This window comes from Oryx dammah, unplaced genomic scaffold (assembly GCF_014754425.2).
Source record: "Oryx dammah isolate SB20612 unplaced genomic scaffold, SCBI_Odam_1.1 HiC_scaffold_26, whole genome shotgun sequence".
NCBI lineage: Eukaryota > Metazoa > Chordata > Mammalia > Artiodactyla > Bovidae > Oryx > Oryx dammah.
In genome coordinates, this window is record NW_024070210.1 from 43,848,517 (window position 1) to 43,866,753 (window position 18,237).

General features: G+C 35.4%; 1 protein-coding gene across 2 annotated transcripts in view; it reads right to left on the reverse strand.

The window, feature by feature from the left end:
• DMXL2 (Dmx like 2) overlaps positions 1-18,237 on the reverse strand; it is a 177,333-nt gene that overhangs the window by 62,030 nt on the left and 97,066 nt on the right. For both annotated transcript variants that reach the window (XM_040226516.1, XM_040226515.1), the window contains exons 9-15: positions 17,509-17,683; positions 13,439-13,678; positions 12,435-12,706; positions 10,902-11,598; positions 10,475-10,596; positions 4,619-4,708; positions 1,680-1,797 (exon numbers count right to left, since the gene is read on the reverse strand). In XM_040226516.1, the coding sequence (XP_040082450.1) occupies positions 1,680-1,797; positions 4,619-4,708; positions 10,475-10,596; positions 10,902-11,598; positions 12,435-12,706; positions 13,439-13,678; positions 17,509-17,683 (1,714 nt within the window). The remainder of the gene's footprint in view (positions 1-1,679; positions 1,798-4,618; positions 4,709-10,474; positions 10,597-10,901; positions 11,599-12,434; positions 12,707-13,438; positions 13,679-17,508; positions 17,684-18,237) is intronic.

Genomic DNA, 18,237 nt, shown 5'->3' on the forward strand with positions numbered 1-18,237 from the left:
TAAGAAAAAACAATGCTGGGCTTCCTTGGTGGCTCGGTGGTAAAGAATCTGTCTGCCAATGCAAGAGACACGGGTTTCATCCCTGATCTGGGAAGAACCCATATGCCATGGGGCAACTAAGCCTATGCACCACAACTACTGAGCCGGTGCTCTAGAGCCCGGGAACTGCAACTCCTGAGCCCGTGTGCTGCAACTGCTAAAGCCTGTGCTCTGCAACAAGATAAGCCACCACAATGAGAAGCCCATGTATCACTAGAGAATAGCCCCCACTTGCCACAGCTAGAGAAAAGCCCATGCAGCAACAAAGGCCTAGCATAGCTGAAAACAAAACACTTAACAGTGTATAGAATGCAGCAGGGAAAGGGAAGAGGAGAAACACACACTTCAAGCCCCTTAAGGAAACAGCTATAAAATCAAGAACATTGAGGAAACCGTACAAAAACTAAAGGAGATGTACGTATACCTATGGCTGATTCATGCTGATGTTTGAGCTAGCCTCACAGAGTACAGGAACTCATTCTGATTTTCCACTAAAGGAAATGAAATTAACCATACAAATTCAGTAGAAATGTCTTCCTTAAAAGTCTATACATAATTCTGTGATAAAAGCTATACTCAGAAAATAAAGTATGACCTTCTAATATTTACAAGCTATAACCAGACAAAGTATCTGGAAACTCTTCGAAAATTAAAAACTATTCATCACAGAAAATGAATTCTTAAAGTAGGACATATCTTTCCTACCTTCAAACAGAAAGTATTCTACTCAGTATGGCTATTTTCAAATTTCACTTTCAAATAGAACATGAATGTTTTATAATTGCAAAGTTGTAACCTCTAAAAGGAATATTTTAAGCTAAATAATAAAAGTTTAAACAGCATATGGTTTACATTTGTACATTTTATTTTTAATTGGAGGTTAATTTCTTTACAATATTTGATGGTGTTTGCCATACATCAACATGAATCAGCCATAGGTATACATATGTCCCCTCCCTCTTAAACCTCCCTCCCCATCCCACCCCTGAATGGCCTTAGGAGAACTACTTTCTCTCAAGAAGAAAGAAATACAACCCTTCAGAAAGGAAATCTATGAGACAGTACCTTTAATGCACAGAGTACCTGAGTTTCCTGATATACCATACAACATAGTATCTTCCTTCTACAGTCATCAATAATCTTTATTAAACTTATACTACAATTAATTGGCTTCCTTAAGACACCACAGGGATACCTACTAACAATCAAAATAATTTAACTGTAGTATTGAACAATCAAGGTTAAGTTTTTAAACAATTAAACTAGATTCCATGTAACATTTATTGGCAAAAGGCTATGTCACCAGTAAAAGTATCTTTCAAAATATAATTTTTAGGGAGGGTGGGGGAGAATGGGTACATGTATATGTATGGCTGAGTCCCTTTGCTGTCCACCTGAAACTATCACAGCATTATTAATCAGTTACATCCCAATACAAAATTAAAAGTTTAATTAAAAAATAAATATATCCAATTTTTACCCACATATGTTCTTTACCCAGAAAAACACAATAATGACAGAACTGGTGTATTTGTCAAAAATCATGAGAGTGATGACTTGATAAAAGACCTACACTCAGTGAAAGTTTAGAGTTTTTTTAAGATTAAGGTAGCAAACTCAAGACTATTTTTTAAAAGTACCTTGGGATGGTTGAAAAAATATTTCTGTTTCCTTTTTTTCCATATCTTCCTTATGTGGTTTATATCCTCTAATGAAGTCTTCTTGAAACACATGAAGCAACTGTGTATTTGAGCCACACTACAAATATGAAAAGAAATAAAGTTTTATCTTTGCAATTCCGTATCTTCCACTCACTACCTCTCCAAGAACCCTAATATAGAAGAAATAAATCCAACAATTTCTATTCTTTATAGAATAACTAAGTACAGTGGGAAAAACAAGAGAAAAAATCATTAGATAATTTACTTTCAAATATTCTATAGTCAATAGCAGAACTGTGAAACTAATAAAAACAAATCAATAGGTTTGCATCTCGGAAAAAGAAATACTGCCAAAAAACAAATTAAAAAAAGAAAAAAACAGGTTTCAAGGCCGGATGGAGAAGGCCATGAAGACCATATTAAGCACACTACTACAGGTTCCTTTTTCTTATTCCACTTGAGAACCAGAAAAAGAAAACCCAGAAAATTCCTCAAAGTACTTTCAAAAATTCTGTCTTGTAGGAATTATGAAGAATCCCAAAACAGCCAGTGGGAATGACACACCTGTGAAAAAATGTATCTACATTTAAGTAAGTAGGATTTCTAAAAGAATGGATGAAACATCACAATCAGCTGATTCTACATAATCATGTGGGACCACACAGAGAAGAAGAGTAAAGATGATCACAAATAGCTACTTAGAATCACAAAAGTGAACTGAAATTCAAAGAAAGGCTAAATCCAAACAAAAACTTACTGTGGAAGTAAGTCAAGACAATTAATTAGATGGCTGTCCCATGGATTTCAAGGAGGGGAAGCAACTGTGATAATCCTGGCACTCAACAGATGGGCTACAATCTTAGGATATAAAGCAAATCAGCCTCCTTTCATAGTAGAAGGAAATTAAAGGACTACTGATCAGATTGACCAACAAATTTTTAATGAAAATTATAAGGTATTTTTATGTCTCTCTATATAGAAACACTAAAAAAAAAACAAAACCTTCACAGTCAAAGCATAAACAGTCATCTCCTCCAGGAAAGAATGTTGCTGTTGTTGTTTAGTCGCTAAGTTGAATCCAACCTTCTGCAACCCCATGGACTGTACCCTGCCAGGCACCCCTGTCCATGAGTAAGTAGGTTGCCATTTCCTTCTCCAGGGGATCTTCCCAACCCAGGGACTGACTAGAAGGCAGATTCTTTACCATTGAGCCACGAGGGATGCCCAAATGTGAGAAAAGGGAAGGGTGATGCCTTTATGGATACAAAAATAATACAGCACACTGGAAACAAATGTAAAATGAGTTTTAAAATTTGTAATTTATAAGCATAAGCCATTTGTCAGTGCTTGCAGTTTACCAGCTCTTGTGATAAAGATAGCCACAAATGGAAAGGGGAAAAAAATCTTCAATAAGAATGAAGTAAAAATCAAAATGCTAAGTGAAAAAGGTCTGTAATAATATACCATAGTGAAGAGTAGAGAAGGGGGTACACTGGGGAAATGAATTTAACAGCCAGTTCACTAAAACTTAAGACATTTATGGGAATGAAGCTAATACACTCTTCTCCTATATCCCTATGGAGTAAAAAAAGGAAATTATAGGTTAAGGGTTTCCTGAAATTAGTAATGTCTGGCAGCCACATTTCTGTTGCCAAGAGCTGATGCGGTCATTTCTCCACAGTGGTGGAAACTTTTCCTGACATAATGTGCGAGGACTATGAAAAAATAATGACCTAACTCTGTATTTGTTTTTAAATATGGTCAGCTCTTTCTTCATTTCCTTGTTTGAAAATTGTTGGCAACTTCCTCACCAAAGTAACCTTTTCTCATATTTGGAATGAATATACTACTCTATCCTCTTCAGTCCGTAAACATGATCCTGAAGAAACAAATATCCTGAGGGCTATGATGGGATTTACAAACTCCCCATAGACAAAAGCATTCTCCTTCTTTCCTAAGTCAACCAGGGAAGAACAGTGCCCACATCAAAGAACTGTGATTAGAGAGTAAATGCACGCTTTGATCCTACTTCTATCTTCATTTTAATGGATCTCATAAGAAATATATAATACTCAGCCTAACAAGCCAAACACTCCAAAGGCATCTACTGAGCTGCAGTAAGTAATAATATATGGAATTTAGAAAGATGGTAGCGATAACCCTGTATGCGAGACAGCAAGAGAGACACAGATGTATAGAACAGTCTTTTGGACTCTGTGGGAAAGGAGAGGGAGAGGGTGGGATGATTTGGGAGAATGGCACTGAAACATGTATAATATCATAAATGAAATGAATTGCCAGTCGAGGTTCGATGCATGACACTGGATGCTTGCAGCTGGTGCACTGAGACGACCCAGAGGGATGGTACGGGGAAGGAGGAGGGAGGGGGGTTCAGGATGGGGAACACATGTATACCTGTGGCAGATTCATGTTGATGTATGTATGGCAAAACAATACAATATTGTAAAGTGATTAACCTCCAATTAAATAAATTTATATTAAAAAAAAAAGAAAAACCAGAAACTGAGCCTCTATGCAGCTGGACTCTACATAAATTATAAATTTTCACTACGGAAATCAAAAGAAGTTGGCTATATTTAGTATCAAACAACAGAATTACTCTCTGAATGAAATACAGTTGACCTCTGAACAACACGTAAGAATGATATACGTCCACTTCAGTGGGAATTTTTTCAATAGTAAATATTATAGTACTACATGATCTGCAGCTAGTTGGATATACAGATGCAGAACTGAGGACGTGGAGAGCCGACTGTTAAGTTATAAGTGAATTTTCTATAGTGAGAAGGGTCAGTGCCCCTAATTCCCACGTTCAAGGTTCAACTGTGTATCATATGCCAGTAAAGCACTCTGGGATAAAGCAAGTTAATATCACCAATTCACAAACACGTTTTTACTTGGTTGGTTATTGCATCAAGTTCAATGATACAGCCAGGTCGAGCAGTTGACTGTTGGCTCACAATATTAAACACTTCTCCAATAAGTTTCTGTTAAAAAAAGAAAGAAAGAAAAGGTTCATAGTCAATAATATATCTACTGTCAGTATGACACAGCATCTTGGATATTTAAGGCTCTTCTAAATAGTCACTGATTTGCAATGCCAATTCACAAATTCAAAGAAATATTTCAACTTTTTATACTCACTCTCATTTTTTAAATTAACTAAGCAAAAAAACCTATAGTGATTACATAAGCAGTATACAATTTCAAGACATCTAGTTCTTTGAACATGTCTTCATTTAGCAACCTTAATGTTCCAACACAGACCTGGCTGAGGACATGGCCCTATGCCTATGTGGATGGCTGCAGATCTACAATGCTAGTTAAAAATACAATCTTGCTAGGGCTTGTACTTGCCGTCAATGATAGGCACAAAGGATGAGAAGAAGTGGGACTCTGTGACTTGGGATGGAGATGTGTAAACAGAGGAAGCCTAACTCTGGATCCCCAAACCACAAAATCTTTCTGCTAAAAAATAAAATAAATAAATAAAACAGTCTTCCTTCCTTCTCCTTTCCAAGCAGCCCTCTCTTGCACAGAAGTCTTTCAGTTACTTCACCTGAAGCAATTACTTCTCGTGGAGATGCCCATTCTCCTCAGCACTACCTCCACTCTTACTGCCTTCAGAGCACTCAGAGTAGTAAGATCCCAGCTTAGCCCAGCATGTAAGTACAAGGTCAGCTATGGGAAAGTAGCAATATACACTGGAGTTGTAGAATCTTTCCAATTTATATCAGCAGAATTCCAGAGGGCGTGCAGATTCTAGGGTTATTAGACAAAGACAAAATAAGTGCTTGGGTAGGGATGAATTTATTGTTATGGGTACATTCACCCAAGATTCAGGATTTTAAATGTTAGTTCAGACACCTGGAAGTGCTGCCAACAGTCTGCCGGGTTTGTCCATTTAAAACCTGGACTCAACTGTGACCTACAATTAGTGAGTTTAGAACACTGGAATTTTTCTAACACACCATGAATCTTTGCTCCTTACAAGTGTGGTCACTGGAGCAGCAGCTTTTTACAAATGCAGTCTCTTAGACTCCAAAGATAATACACGTGTATTTTAATAAGCTCTCTAGATGATTCATGGGCATGCTGAAGTTTAAGAAGTACTGTTGCAGATCAATGGTTCTCAGCCTTGAACTATGGTTCAACTATGAACAATGGTTCTCAGCATACTGAACTAATAATCTCTGGTGCTTAGGTCCTACTTGTAGATACTGACTTATTGGTTCTTGGGTATAATCTGATCATCAGGCATTTTACAAGCTCTTCAGCTACATCCAGCATATAGCCATGGTTGATATCCCCTTACAGGAATATCTATCTGCCAGCATTATAACTAACAGACAACCGAATGCCTTGTTCAATGCTACAGGATCCCACTCAATGTCACCTTCAATTTTAAGGGGGCATCAAAAGCTCAAAAATCAAGATAAATACATTCTTAATGTAGTATTTTAAATAAAAATTAATACAGTAAATAATAGTGAAGAAAAAGTAGCAAATGTTTTAATACAGGATCCAACAGTGTCCTGATGAGCCATACTGGAGCCTAAGACAAAAGCAAAACTGCACAGACATGTTTTCATACATTTTTTTAAGGTTAATTTTTTTCAGAACATTAAAGTGGTTGAAAAACATTAAAAAATGAAAGGTAGTATATTGAAACTCACAAAATCATTTTAAATTTATTTTTACCAAAAATAATTTAACTTCAGCTTACCAAAACTTCTTTTTGCAGGGCAACATTGTGACTGGATTTTTTTTTTTTAAGTTCCCAAGTCCACTTCTAAGTATGGATAAGACTGCACTAAGCAAAATTTGTGAATTGGTTCTAGAAAATCCAAACACAATGCTGACTTTATATTGCATATTACTGACACTGCATGTCACTTAAAACTATTTGAGATGAAATTTCTTTAAGACTTAAATTATCAAAATATTTAAAAACCAAGTCAGTGGCTGGTTTTTGTAAACAAGATTATCCATATAACATTATTTTTATCCAGTGAGCACTTCTAAATCTAAAGCATTTCAGTTAATTTTTCACATCTTCATTTTGAACATGAAATTAGTGTGCTGTAGTAGTCAGAATAATGGCCCCAAAAGGTATCTACATTCTAATCCTTAGGACTTATGAATATGTTACTTTACATGGCAAAAAAAAAAAAAGTACATATGTGATTAAAGATCTTGATATGAAGAGGTTATCCTGTATTATGTCCAATATAATCTTTATAAAAAGAGAGGAAATATGGTTTGATTTGGAGAAAGAAGAAGCAGACACCAGAAAGAGAAAAGGATTTGAAAATATTATGTACTATGTTGCTATCTTCAAAAGGCAAGATGGGGAAGAAAGACAAGAAATACAGGTAGCCTGTGAAGCTGGAAAAGGTTTAAAAAAAAAAAAAAAAGACTCTCCTCTAATGTCTCCAGAGAGACCATGGCTTGGCCAATATCTTGGTTTTAGAGCCTCTGACCTCAAAGATATAATAAACGTTGTTTTAAGTCACCACATTTGTGGAATTTTGTTACATCAGCAGTAGGAAACTAATACAGATATCCACCAACAATTTTATCTGACATGTACTTTTCTAATAATAATTAATATCACATCTGATAATGTATTTCCAACTTTTTTCCATTCATTTCAGATTCATTTCACACGTCTTGCTATAATTTTATACCCACAAAACATACTTTCTTCTTTCCAAGTTTCTCCTTCTTACTCATTTTAAGTTACAACTCTCAACTGATAAACAGATTTATAAACAGAAAATTTCAAATAGAGAAAATTAGATAAGCAGATTTTTTTTTCACAACTTTGGTACGTGTTCTTTTTGTTTTTTAATTTTGCCTGTGGGGCTCTTTGTTGTAGCACTCAGGGGTTCCTCTTGTTGCAGAGCATGGCCTCTAGAGTGTGGGGTTTTGGTAGCTGTGGCATACCAGCTTAGTTGCCCCAGGGCACGTGGGATCTTTGTAGACGAGGGATCGAACCCATGTCCCGTGAATTGGCAGGTGGATTCTTAACCACTGGACCACCAGGCAAGTCCTGTCTCTGGGGTCTTCTGTTCAAGAATTTAGCTTATGAAAGTAGAAAGGGTCAAAAATTTTCTACAATGAATAAATATTACATTTTAACTTTAAAAAAATGAAAATGGAAGGTTTACGAAAAAACTACATTTGTAACTACACTGGAGCAGAAGACCAAGATAAATTTTAAAATTCCAAGAACGTATTCATCTGCTCTAAATGAAATTTCTATTTTCCTGGAAAAATAATGCCCAGGTTATTGATACATTTTGCCAGTGAGAAGAATGAACCATAGAGTATGTTCTCTGAGAAATTATGGGGATTGCCACAGCCAAAAGACAAAAAGCAGCCAAATGTTATAATTTTCAAAAAGGAAAACAGCATACTTCTGTAAGCTAGAATAAAGAGCCTGATGTCTATTTAGTACATTTTAATCATCAAAAGACATCAGGGTACACACAATCTACTGTACATTAAAACAATCTCATACAAATCTGACTTCCTTTTTTGACTACAAGAGATTTGGCAGACAGGATGTATTTTATTTGCATGACAAGCTGACTCATGCAAATACTTGGGATAAGCTGAAGAAATATTCTAGACAATAAAAAATGGAGAAAGATTTCAAATGTATATTGCTAGGTCCTTTCTTCAGCTCAGTACATTTAACATTTCTGTAATAAAATTCAGAAATTACGTCTGAATTTCATCTAATTGACTTAGATGAAAACGCAGAACAACATTCATTGAACAGGCTGATGATGTAAGTCATACAGAAGTAACACAAATAACAGAATCTGGATTCAAAAAGATACTAAACACCTCTACTACTGAGTGAAATGTAATAGGGAAGTAAGGCTATATTTGAGTCTCAAATTCAAATGCACAAATATAAGATGGCTTGCTAGCAAAAAAAAAAAAAGACTGATATTTAATTGAAAGCTCAATATGAATTAATTACATACAAAGAATGTGGCATGACTGACAAGACATAATCTACTGAGAGAGGGCATAATACTGCTATATTCTAGAGATCCTACAATTTCCAGCATATAAACAAACCGAAAGTTGCTTAGAACAGTAACCAGGGTCAAATACAAAGCAGTTAGATAAATTTATGGGCAGAGGAGCAGCAGGTCTGGCCTGAGGGAACAAATTTGGGGATTACAAGATAGGTGTCTGAGGTGATCTCTCATGTAAGAAATGTTGTTGTTTAGTCACTCAGTCATGCCTGACTCTTGAGATCTCATGGACTGTAGCCCGCCAGGCTTCTCTGTCCATGGGATTTACCAGGCAGGAATATTGGAGTGGGATCCTTCTCCAGGGGATCTTCTTGATATAGGGATTGACCCCATGTCTCCTACACTGGCAGGTGGATTCTTTACCACTGAGCCACCTGAGAAGCCCATAAGAAACATTAGACTTACTCTAAATGAAACTACAGCTAACCAGTAGATTTTAAGGATTACAAATTTAATTTCAATATAACTGTGATGGTAATTCAAAGACTGAATGTGCTGCATTTAGAGTGGAGTTTCCCTCCTCCGAAGTCAGAAGACAAGCTGGCAGGAATGTGGTGGAGAGAAACAAAGCATCAGACAGCTAGTTAGACTAGGGGAACTTCAAGTCTTCCACCTACATAATTTTAAGATGCTACTTTTCTAGACTTTCTCTATGTCAACCTTGTGACTCCAATCCAATTATCACTGTTTTTGGAACAAGACTTAGTTAGCCATGTACTTTCCTGTACCCACTTTCAGGCCATCCTCTCACTCAACAAAGACTAAGGATCTATCTTTCTAAATCTTATGCATTTATCAAAAATGAACTCGAATACTGTCCTTAATAAAAACTTCTATGGCTACCCTAATCTGATCTCTCTCACCTCTGAATTATGAAATAGTGTTTGCCAATTGATTATATATCACCTTCAGATACCTCTTCTGTCTTAAACTGTTATTTAAACTTTTAATAATTTCTCTCAACTAAATTTAAATCTCCTTAAAGGCAGACACTGTAGTCCCTATACATCTAGGGACACATGATAGGCATTCAAGAACAGTCACTGATTTTCAATATTGGGAGCATTTTTATTAGAACAGCTATTTTATAAAAAGCCATGTTTTCACAGCTAAATGGAAAATTCACCATTCAAATCTGAGTATTAACTAACATGCATGACTTCCAGCTGAAATACAGAACGAGTGGAATGAGATACTGCCACCCACTGATAACATATTCTAAGCACAGGACTTTTTAAAATAATAACTCAAGCTAAGAAAAGTTCAAATTTTCCCAACCTAAACATAGAGCTTGGTGAAGCTCCCTTAAAACCTTTCTTGAACAAAGAAAAATTAACGGAACCAAATGAGAGAGTGAAAAATGTCAAGAAAAAAATATATTTTAGGAAAAAAATTCATATTTATTTCTTTAAATGTAAAATTGATGTGTGCTGTATAAACTGTAATTTTTTTCTGGATTACAGGGATTCTAGTTCTTTGACAAGGGATTGAATCTGGGCTACAGCAGTGAAGGCATCACTAGATGGTAATTTTGACTCATTTACCTTGAAACACAAATTAAGGAAAAACAAACTAGTTACAGAGAGCCCAGAACAGATGCTTACTCCCTGAACACCTACTAACAAATGAAAGTCCTAGACAAAAGAGAATGGCTTCTTAGCTTAGATATATTAATAAAAATTAAGAAATACTTACTGAAGATTCTGGATCTGACAGTTCATCCAATAATTTCCTTGCATCTACTACAGCTTGGTAGAGTCTCAGATTTTTGCCATCAGAAGCAACAAAGCAAGCACTAGCAGAATTGCAATACGTGCCTGATAAAGTAAACACTCTGCATTATAATATATATATCTTTTACTAACTGAAGTACAAGAAAAAAAATTCCATAACCATGGTCCAGAATCACAATGAAATGGATACAATTAATAAATATAAAATTATCAACAAAAAATTCAATAGAAAATAGGTTATGAGCAAAAAAATTAAAAACAAACTTTTAGAAACTCTAAAGTCAGATACCTACATTTCAATACTTATTAAAAGCCCCCTAATAATAATAAATATAAATTACTTTGTATATAAATAACAGTTTTAAAGATTTATTAATTTTAACACTTACCAAGACAGTAACTGGGAACAAGAGTTGGAAGCCAAGCAACATTAGAGAAGGCTGAAGTATGTAAAGAGTTAATTCGTGCCAACTCTGACACTCCTCCAGTGTATGACAAGGGTCCTATTGGGTCCACACGCCACAGAATAAGTTCACTGTAGATGGCATTCGGGTCATGAAATGTACGCGTTGCTGCATTTCTGAGAGGTTGTTTCAAGGAACCCTTTATGTGTCTTACAGGATCTATCAATCTACTTAATTTACTGTCTGAGTCCCACTGAAAATCTGATTCAGGAGTCAACAGAGCATTATGATGAGATGATGTCAATAATAATGGTAAAACGGAATGACATGCCAGATCATTGAGGTGAAATCGATGACCACAATATCTAAATTTGTGAGATACGGTTAGAACAGTGGTAAAGGCAGACTTATCAGCAAACGTGACTGCCCACTGATTGAGAGAGCCATCTATGTGTTTAGAGACCATCATTACTGTGGGAGCTAAAATGTTCATATTTGTACTGTGTGATCCAGAGTGCGTCAGTGATCCACGAGGACTGCGTTCAGCCAGCATGTCTTGGTGTAAGGGAGTGTGGTGAGAATCTTTCACAGCATTTATACAGGCATACATCATGATATTTTTACTAAGAGAGCTTGCATCACCAGATGGAAATGCAACAGGAATCCGAGAAGAAAAAGAAACCTGAAAAACACAATTATTATGACTCAGTGTAAGTAGTTTGTCTCCTCTCAAAGTCTTCTAAAAATACTTTAATTTTCAAAATGTCAAACCTCAGCTTCCTAACAAAAAATATCATTTTCAACTTCATTATGTTCTAATCCTTTCCCTCTATTTATATAATATCATCTCTATTCATAGCCTATGAGGAGAGTGAATAGTTGCAGGTGTCTTGCCTGTACATCTAAATGACTACAACTACAAATCTAAACAAATATTGTTCAGAAAGGTAACAGATAAAGATAGCTAGATTTAATGAATAAAACTGGAGAAGTGGGGGGACTCATCCTGAGTCACATTTTTAGGATAACTTCTTGAGTGTTAAGGTCATTTTAGTCGTGTCCGACTCTGTACCCTATGGACAGCAGCCCTCCAGGCTCCTCTGTACATGGGACTCTCCAGTCAAGAATACTGGAGTGGGTTGCCATCCCTTCCTCCAGGGGATGTTCCCACCCAGTGATTGAACCCACATTTCTTATGTCTCCTGCATTGGCTACCTGGGAAGCCCCCTAGGGTAATTTCTTAAGTTTATTCAAAATACTGTTAATTCCTAGGGAAAAAACCTAATATACACATATTCAGACATTCACTATTGCATTTCATAGTTAAATTTACTTTACTTGAATTAATCAAGTTTGTAAAATTGGCTATTATTGATTCCCTTTGGGAGCAAGTTATTCTCTTCTCAGTTGCTTATCAAAAATAAAATGGCTAAATATTTCTGAAAAACTGCTAAATCTGAACGGCATCTGTTTCACTTTTTTAAGAAATGTAAAAACTGCTTCATCAGTAAAATATACCTGGACTTGTCTAAATATTCCAGGATTATATTCATCCAAATACTTTACATGCCACACTAGGAAGGTACCGTCTACTGGGTGTATGGTAAAAAGCATGTCAGGATTCTTATTCCATTCAGCTAGGAGCATTTCGATCTTCCGATCAAGCAGGACCGTAGGCAGTGGCATTGATATAATAGGCCGTGAATAGGTTCTAGGACTTCCCTCTCTTTCCGCATCTTCATGTTCTGATGATCCTGTTCCTGCTTCAGATTCTCTATCTAGGGATAATTCTAAGTCAGAAAATAAATTCATCAATACATACTAATAATACTATAAAAATTCATTTACATACTCAGTCAGTTCAATCGCTCAGTCATGCCTGACTCTTTGCAAACCCATTAACTGTACCCTACCAGGCTCCTCCTTTCATGGAATTTTCCAGGCAAGAGTACTGGAGTGGGTTGCTATTTCCTTCTCCAGTGGATGTTTCCAACCCAGGGATTGAACCCAGGTCTCCCACATTGCAGGCAGAGGCTTCACCCTCTGAGCCACCAAGGAAGCCTTTTTACATACGAGACAATCAATAAACAACATACTATCTTTAGAGATCATGAATCCCTTTACCAATTTATGGCCAGGGGAAAAAAAAACAAGGAAGGAAATTATTTTCTGGTCTGAACTGAAACTTACTACATTTCTTAGTTTTAGATAAATCAAAATTTCATTCACACTATCACATTATCTTTATCATTTCTATTATTAGCAAAACCTGTCCCCCACCACATACTCCCTACCCCACCAAAAAACAATGCTTGCAAAGTAATACATTATTCAAAGCAATACATTATAACAAAGCAAAGTTAGAGGGTAGATGGTCCATATTAGATGATCAGAAAAGACCTGAGGAATGAATGGAAAAGTGAAACGGAAGGAGAGGAGGAAGGAAAGATTACAAACCAAAAGTGGCTTCACAAAAAGCTGTCAGCCAGAAAAAAAAAAAAACCTGAATACAGGATACTCACCATGATCTAGTTTCATATGTAAACCCCTCTCTCTCTCCTCTTGTGAACGTTCCTCATCTTCTTTATCACCTTCGTCACTTTCATGATCTACCTGCCTTTCAGAAAGTTTTCTTAATTGCTGCATAAATATTTCAGTAGATGATGTAAAATGAAATTCTTTGTTGTTTAACCAATGAACTACAAAGCCCCCATTTCCATCATCAATGTTAAATACAGTGCCAACCAAGACATTTGGAATATCTGTGGAATTAAAAAAGATAAAATTTCTATATCAATTCTTAACATCTTTTAAAATACTACATGTATTAGTCTTAGAAAGACTAATTCCATTACACAAAAAATGTGCTAAACAAAAAGTAAATATAACTCTAGCAGGATTTGAAATTTTAATTAAATTTAATGGTAAATGAATTACTGGCATAGACTTACATGGAATTAATCATTTAAAAGCCAAACACACCAAATGCACAAACTTTTATCGAATCCTGGTTTGGGGACAAGGGAACAGAAAGATATAACAGAAAAGCAATTCTAAAAGACATTTTTGAGATGACTGAAATTTAACTATGATGATTAGAGACCATGGAATTATTTCTAATTTTCTTAGGTACAATAATGATATTCTGATTATGTGAGAGAATTTCCTTATTCTTAGGAGACACTTGCTAAATTATGTAAGAGTGATGTGCTATGATGTGTTACTTTGAAAACATTAAGAAAAAATTTCACTCACACACCCTCACATACACACATACATATGTGTGTATACACAGAGAGAATAAAGCAATTGGGAAAATGTTAGCAACTGTTGAATCAAAGTGGGTGAAATGAGTGTTCACTGTACTATTCTTCCAACTTGGTTGACTGTTTTAAACTTTCCTTAAAAGTTGAGGCAAATAATGCTAAGAAAGAACGCAGGAAGGCAAGCAAACTTCGAAGTATAGCAGATTTTCTCCATGTGGGGTAACTGAAATTCATGCTATAGATCAGTTCATGCGAAATAGTACAATTCAAAAACAACAACGACAATCTCCTTAATCCCAAATCAAATTATAAAGAATCCACTCAGTAGAAAGAAAAAAGACTGTCCTCTGCAAAAGAAGTGAGAATCTAAAGATGAAATAAGTAATATATTCTATAAGTGTTTTATTCATAAATATCAATGTTAAATAAAGCTCCAAAGTGTTCTTTTTTTCCCAATTCCTAGGTTACAAGCCTGGTTTTCTAACAGAAATTAAACAAATCAAATAAAATAAGAAATGTAAATTAACAATCCTATAAAACAGTACATCCCCTACATACCTATGTACTAGGTAAAAATCCAAATCTTCACCCAAATCTTACATTGGACAAATATTCTGACTCTAAGATATCTTAAAAGATAACTGAGAGATAACTGTCTTGAGACTTTTTTTTGAAGAATGATTATTCTAAATTAGTGGGATTTAAAGAGAAATAACAAATGCATTAAAAAAAAGAATGTAGATGGTAACAGTAACTATACCATTATAATATACTCTTTTTATCAGAAGATACGTTTTGAAATATTTAGGTAATGTTGTAAAATGAAGGAAAATGCCAGTGACTACACACGAAGAGAGAGAATAAAAGCAAACATGATGAAAGGTTAATGACTGAATTTGGGTAAAGAGCACATGGGTATTCACTATACTATGCTTTCAGCTTTACTCTAAGGTTGAGAGGTTTTCCTTAAAAAAAAAAAAAAGGCAGAGAAGTTCTGCAATATAAATTTATTTGTATTTAACAAACAATTAGGTCAACCTAAATGTATAACAAACAGTACCTATAAACACACGATGTTAAATATTTGTACAAAATAATTTTTAAAATAATGTGTAGATAAGTTAGGATGAAGATGGTTAAAATTGGCTAAATGGTGAAAATTAATAAAAATGCTAGAAGACAAGGCCTAATGGCCACAAGAACACATCTAGTACTTAGACTCAATGATATAACAGAATGCCTATACACAAGGAATGATCCTGTGATCCTATTTCATTTGATTAGAATAGTATATACAGGTAAAATGCAAAACTTTCTAACACAGTATCTGCATACTATCACTGATCGTTTTTTGTTTGAACTTAAGTCTTCATCATAGTCAATAACTCAAGATAAGGTTCTTTTACAAAGGTTGAAAATCTATAAAAATCTACAACCACCACCATTTTGAAAACAAGTAGTGTTATAAATCTTAGAATACAATTTTAAGATGTTAGGTCAGAAAAGATAATCTATTAAAAAAAACATTTAATCAAGTAGCACAGCAAACTTCTATTACTCAATAGAAGTATAATGCAAACCACAAATACAAGGCCAATATATAATTTTTACTTTAATAGCCACATTATATAAACAGGTAAACTTAATTTTAATAATATATTTTATCTGACCCAATATATGTAAAATATAATCATTTCAACATGTAATCAATTTAAATAAAATTATTAATATGAGATCTTATACTATTTCATTGTTTTCTAAAGTCTTAAAAACCCAGTGTGTGTTTTAGAGCATATCTCAGTTTGGACTATCCACATTGCAATTGTTCAAACAGCTACATGTGGTTCATGGCCACCACACTGAACAACACACACCTATATCCACTACTATTCAATACAATGGGGGTAAGCATCTGAAGGCCAGTCCAGGTTCGATGCATGACGCTGGAGGCTTGGGGCTGGGTGCACTGAGACGACCCAGAGGGATGGTACGGGGAGGGAGGAGGGAGAGGGGTTCAGGATGTGGCGGATTCATGTTGATGTATGGCAAAACCAATACAATACTGTAAAGTAATGAACTTCCAATTAAAATAATAAATTTATATTTTTAAAAAATAATAAAGGTCACTTTTTCACAACTCCATCTGCTGAGTATCATCTTTTACAAATAAATATTTTAAAATAAAATCCTGTCTTCACCCTGAAGCAACAGACTGCCATTTCAATAAAACATACCTATGTTTAGTTGCTAAATCATGCCTGACTCTTTTGCAACCCCATGGACTATAGCCTACCATGCTCCCCTGACCATAGATTTCCCAGGCAAGAATACTGGAATGGGTTGCCATGTCCTTCTCCAGGGGTCTTCCCAATCCAGGGATTGAACCAGCATCTCCTGCATTGGCAGGTGGACTCTTTAACAATGAACCACCAGGGAAGCCCCATAACCACAGGTGCGCATGCTCAGTCATGTCTGACTCTTCGTGAGTCCATGGATGTAGCCTGCCAGGCTCCTCTGTCCATGGGATTTTCCAGGCAAGAATACTGGAGTGGCTTGCCATTTTCTCCTCCAGGGGATCTTCCCGACCCAGGGATCAAACCCACATCCCCTGCATCTCCCGTACTGGCGGGTGGATTCTTTACCCACTGCACCATCTGGGAAGCCCAGATAAATCCCTCCTATAAGTCTGTACAAATATAGTTCTTCTAGCAATATAATATGAAACTCCAAGGCATTATCACATGTTTTTCATGCAGAAAGAAAACAATGACTTAAACAGAAGTTTTAAATATGCTCTTGCCAACAATGAACCTGCCTCAAAATACTTCTCAACTACAGGGGAAGAAAAAAGCAAAAATAAAATATAAAGGTTAGAAGAAAAACTATCTCGAATGCAGGACAAGAAAGTGTATGAGAGTATAAAACAAGATATGCTGAAATATAAAGGAAACTATACAAAAATAAAGTTATAAAGAAGAGTTGAGAAGAGAGAATAATAGTGAAAATACAGAAGGAAGGAAGGAATATCACACTAATTAACCAAGCTGCCAGTTCTGGTCATCCCCAGGTTCAACTAAAGCTCTAATTTACTTAGAAACTTTGCTATATTCTAGACAAACTAAGGTATTCAAAAATACTTATCCGAAATTATTCCCTGAGAATCACAGTCTCAATTTAAGAAATGGCATCTTATATTTCTATTCTAATTAAGATGTATTTTAAAAGGAAACATGGAGTTATTAATATAAAAACAGGTTATAAAAGTAGTCCTACTTTTCTATTTATTTATTTCATCAGATAGTAAGTAAAACTTTACTATCCTTTACCTGTGGCGGGGTTGATGCTTGCTGCAATGTGAAAATGACACAGTGCATTTGCGTGGTGGGAAATATGTCTTTGAACTTCATGTGTTGTCGTCTGGTCAGGCTTTAATTCAGTGTGAGTTACAAGAACAGAAGATCTCCTTTGTCCTTTTCTTAAATTTTTCAAATGGTGTATCGTCTAAAACAGAAAAATAATTACTAAATCTGGGAATAATTACCAAGTCTGGGAAGTCTAACTAATGTTGATCAAAGTACTTTTGATAATTAAGGATCTTATAATTTTCCTTTCTGTAAAACCTCTCTTATAGGAAAATTTAACTACAATAGAACAACTCTGAATATATTCTCCATTGGCCTTGCAAATTTTATAGTTCAAGGCAGCAGTTGCTCAAAAACACTTATTATCTACAGAAACTGCTATAAAGATTAGGAATCCAAAGTCTAGTTTTTTGGGGATATCCCAGTACTGAGATGAAATTTACTAGTCATATGAGTGTTTAAAAAAAATTCCAAATCTTCCTACCAGAAAGAATATTCCTCCTCAAAATTCTCACTGTTCTCTAGGCAAGAATATCAAAGTGGGTTGCAATTTCCTTCTCCAGGAGATCTTCCTGACCCAGGGATCAAACCCAGGTCTCCTGCATTGCAGGCAGATTCTTTACCTTCTGAGCCACCAGGGGAGACCCAAGGACTACATAGCCAGCTAAATAATCACATCTAACCTCTATTATA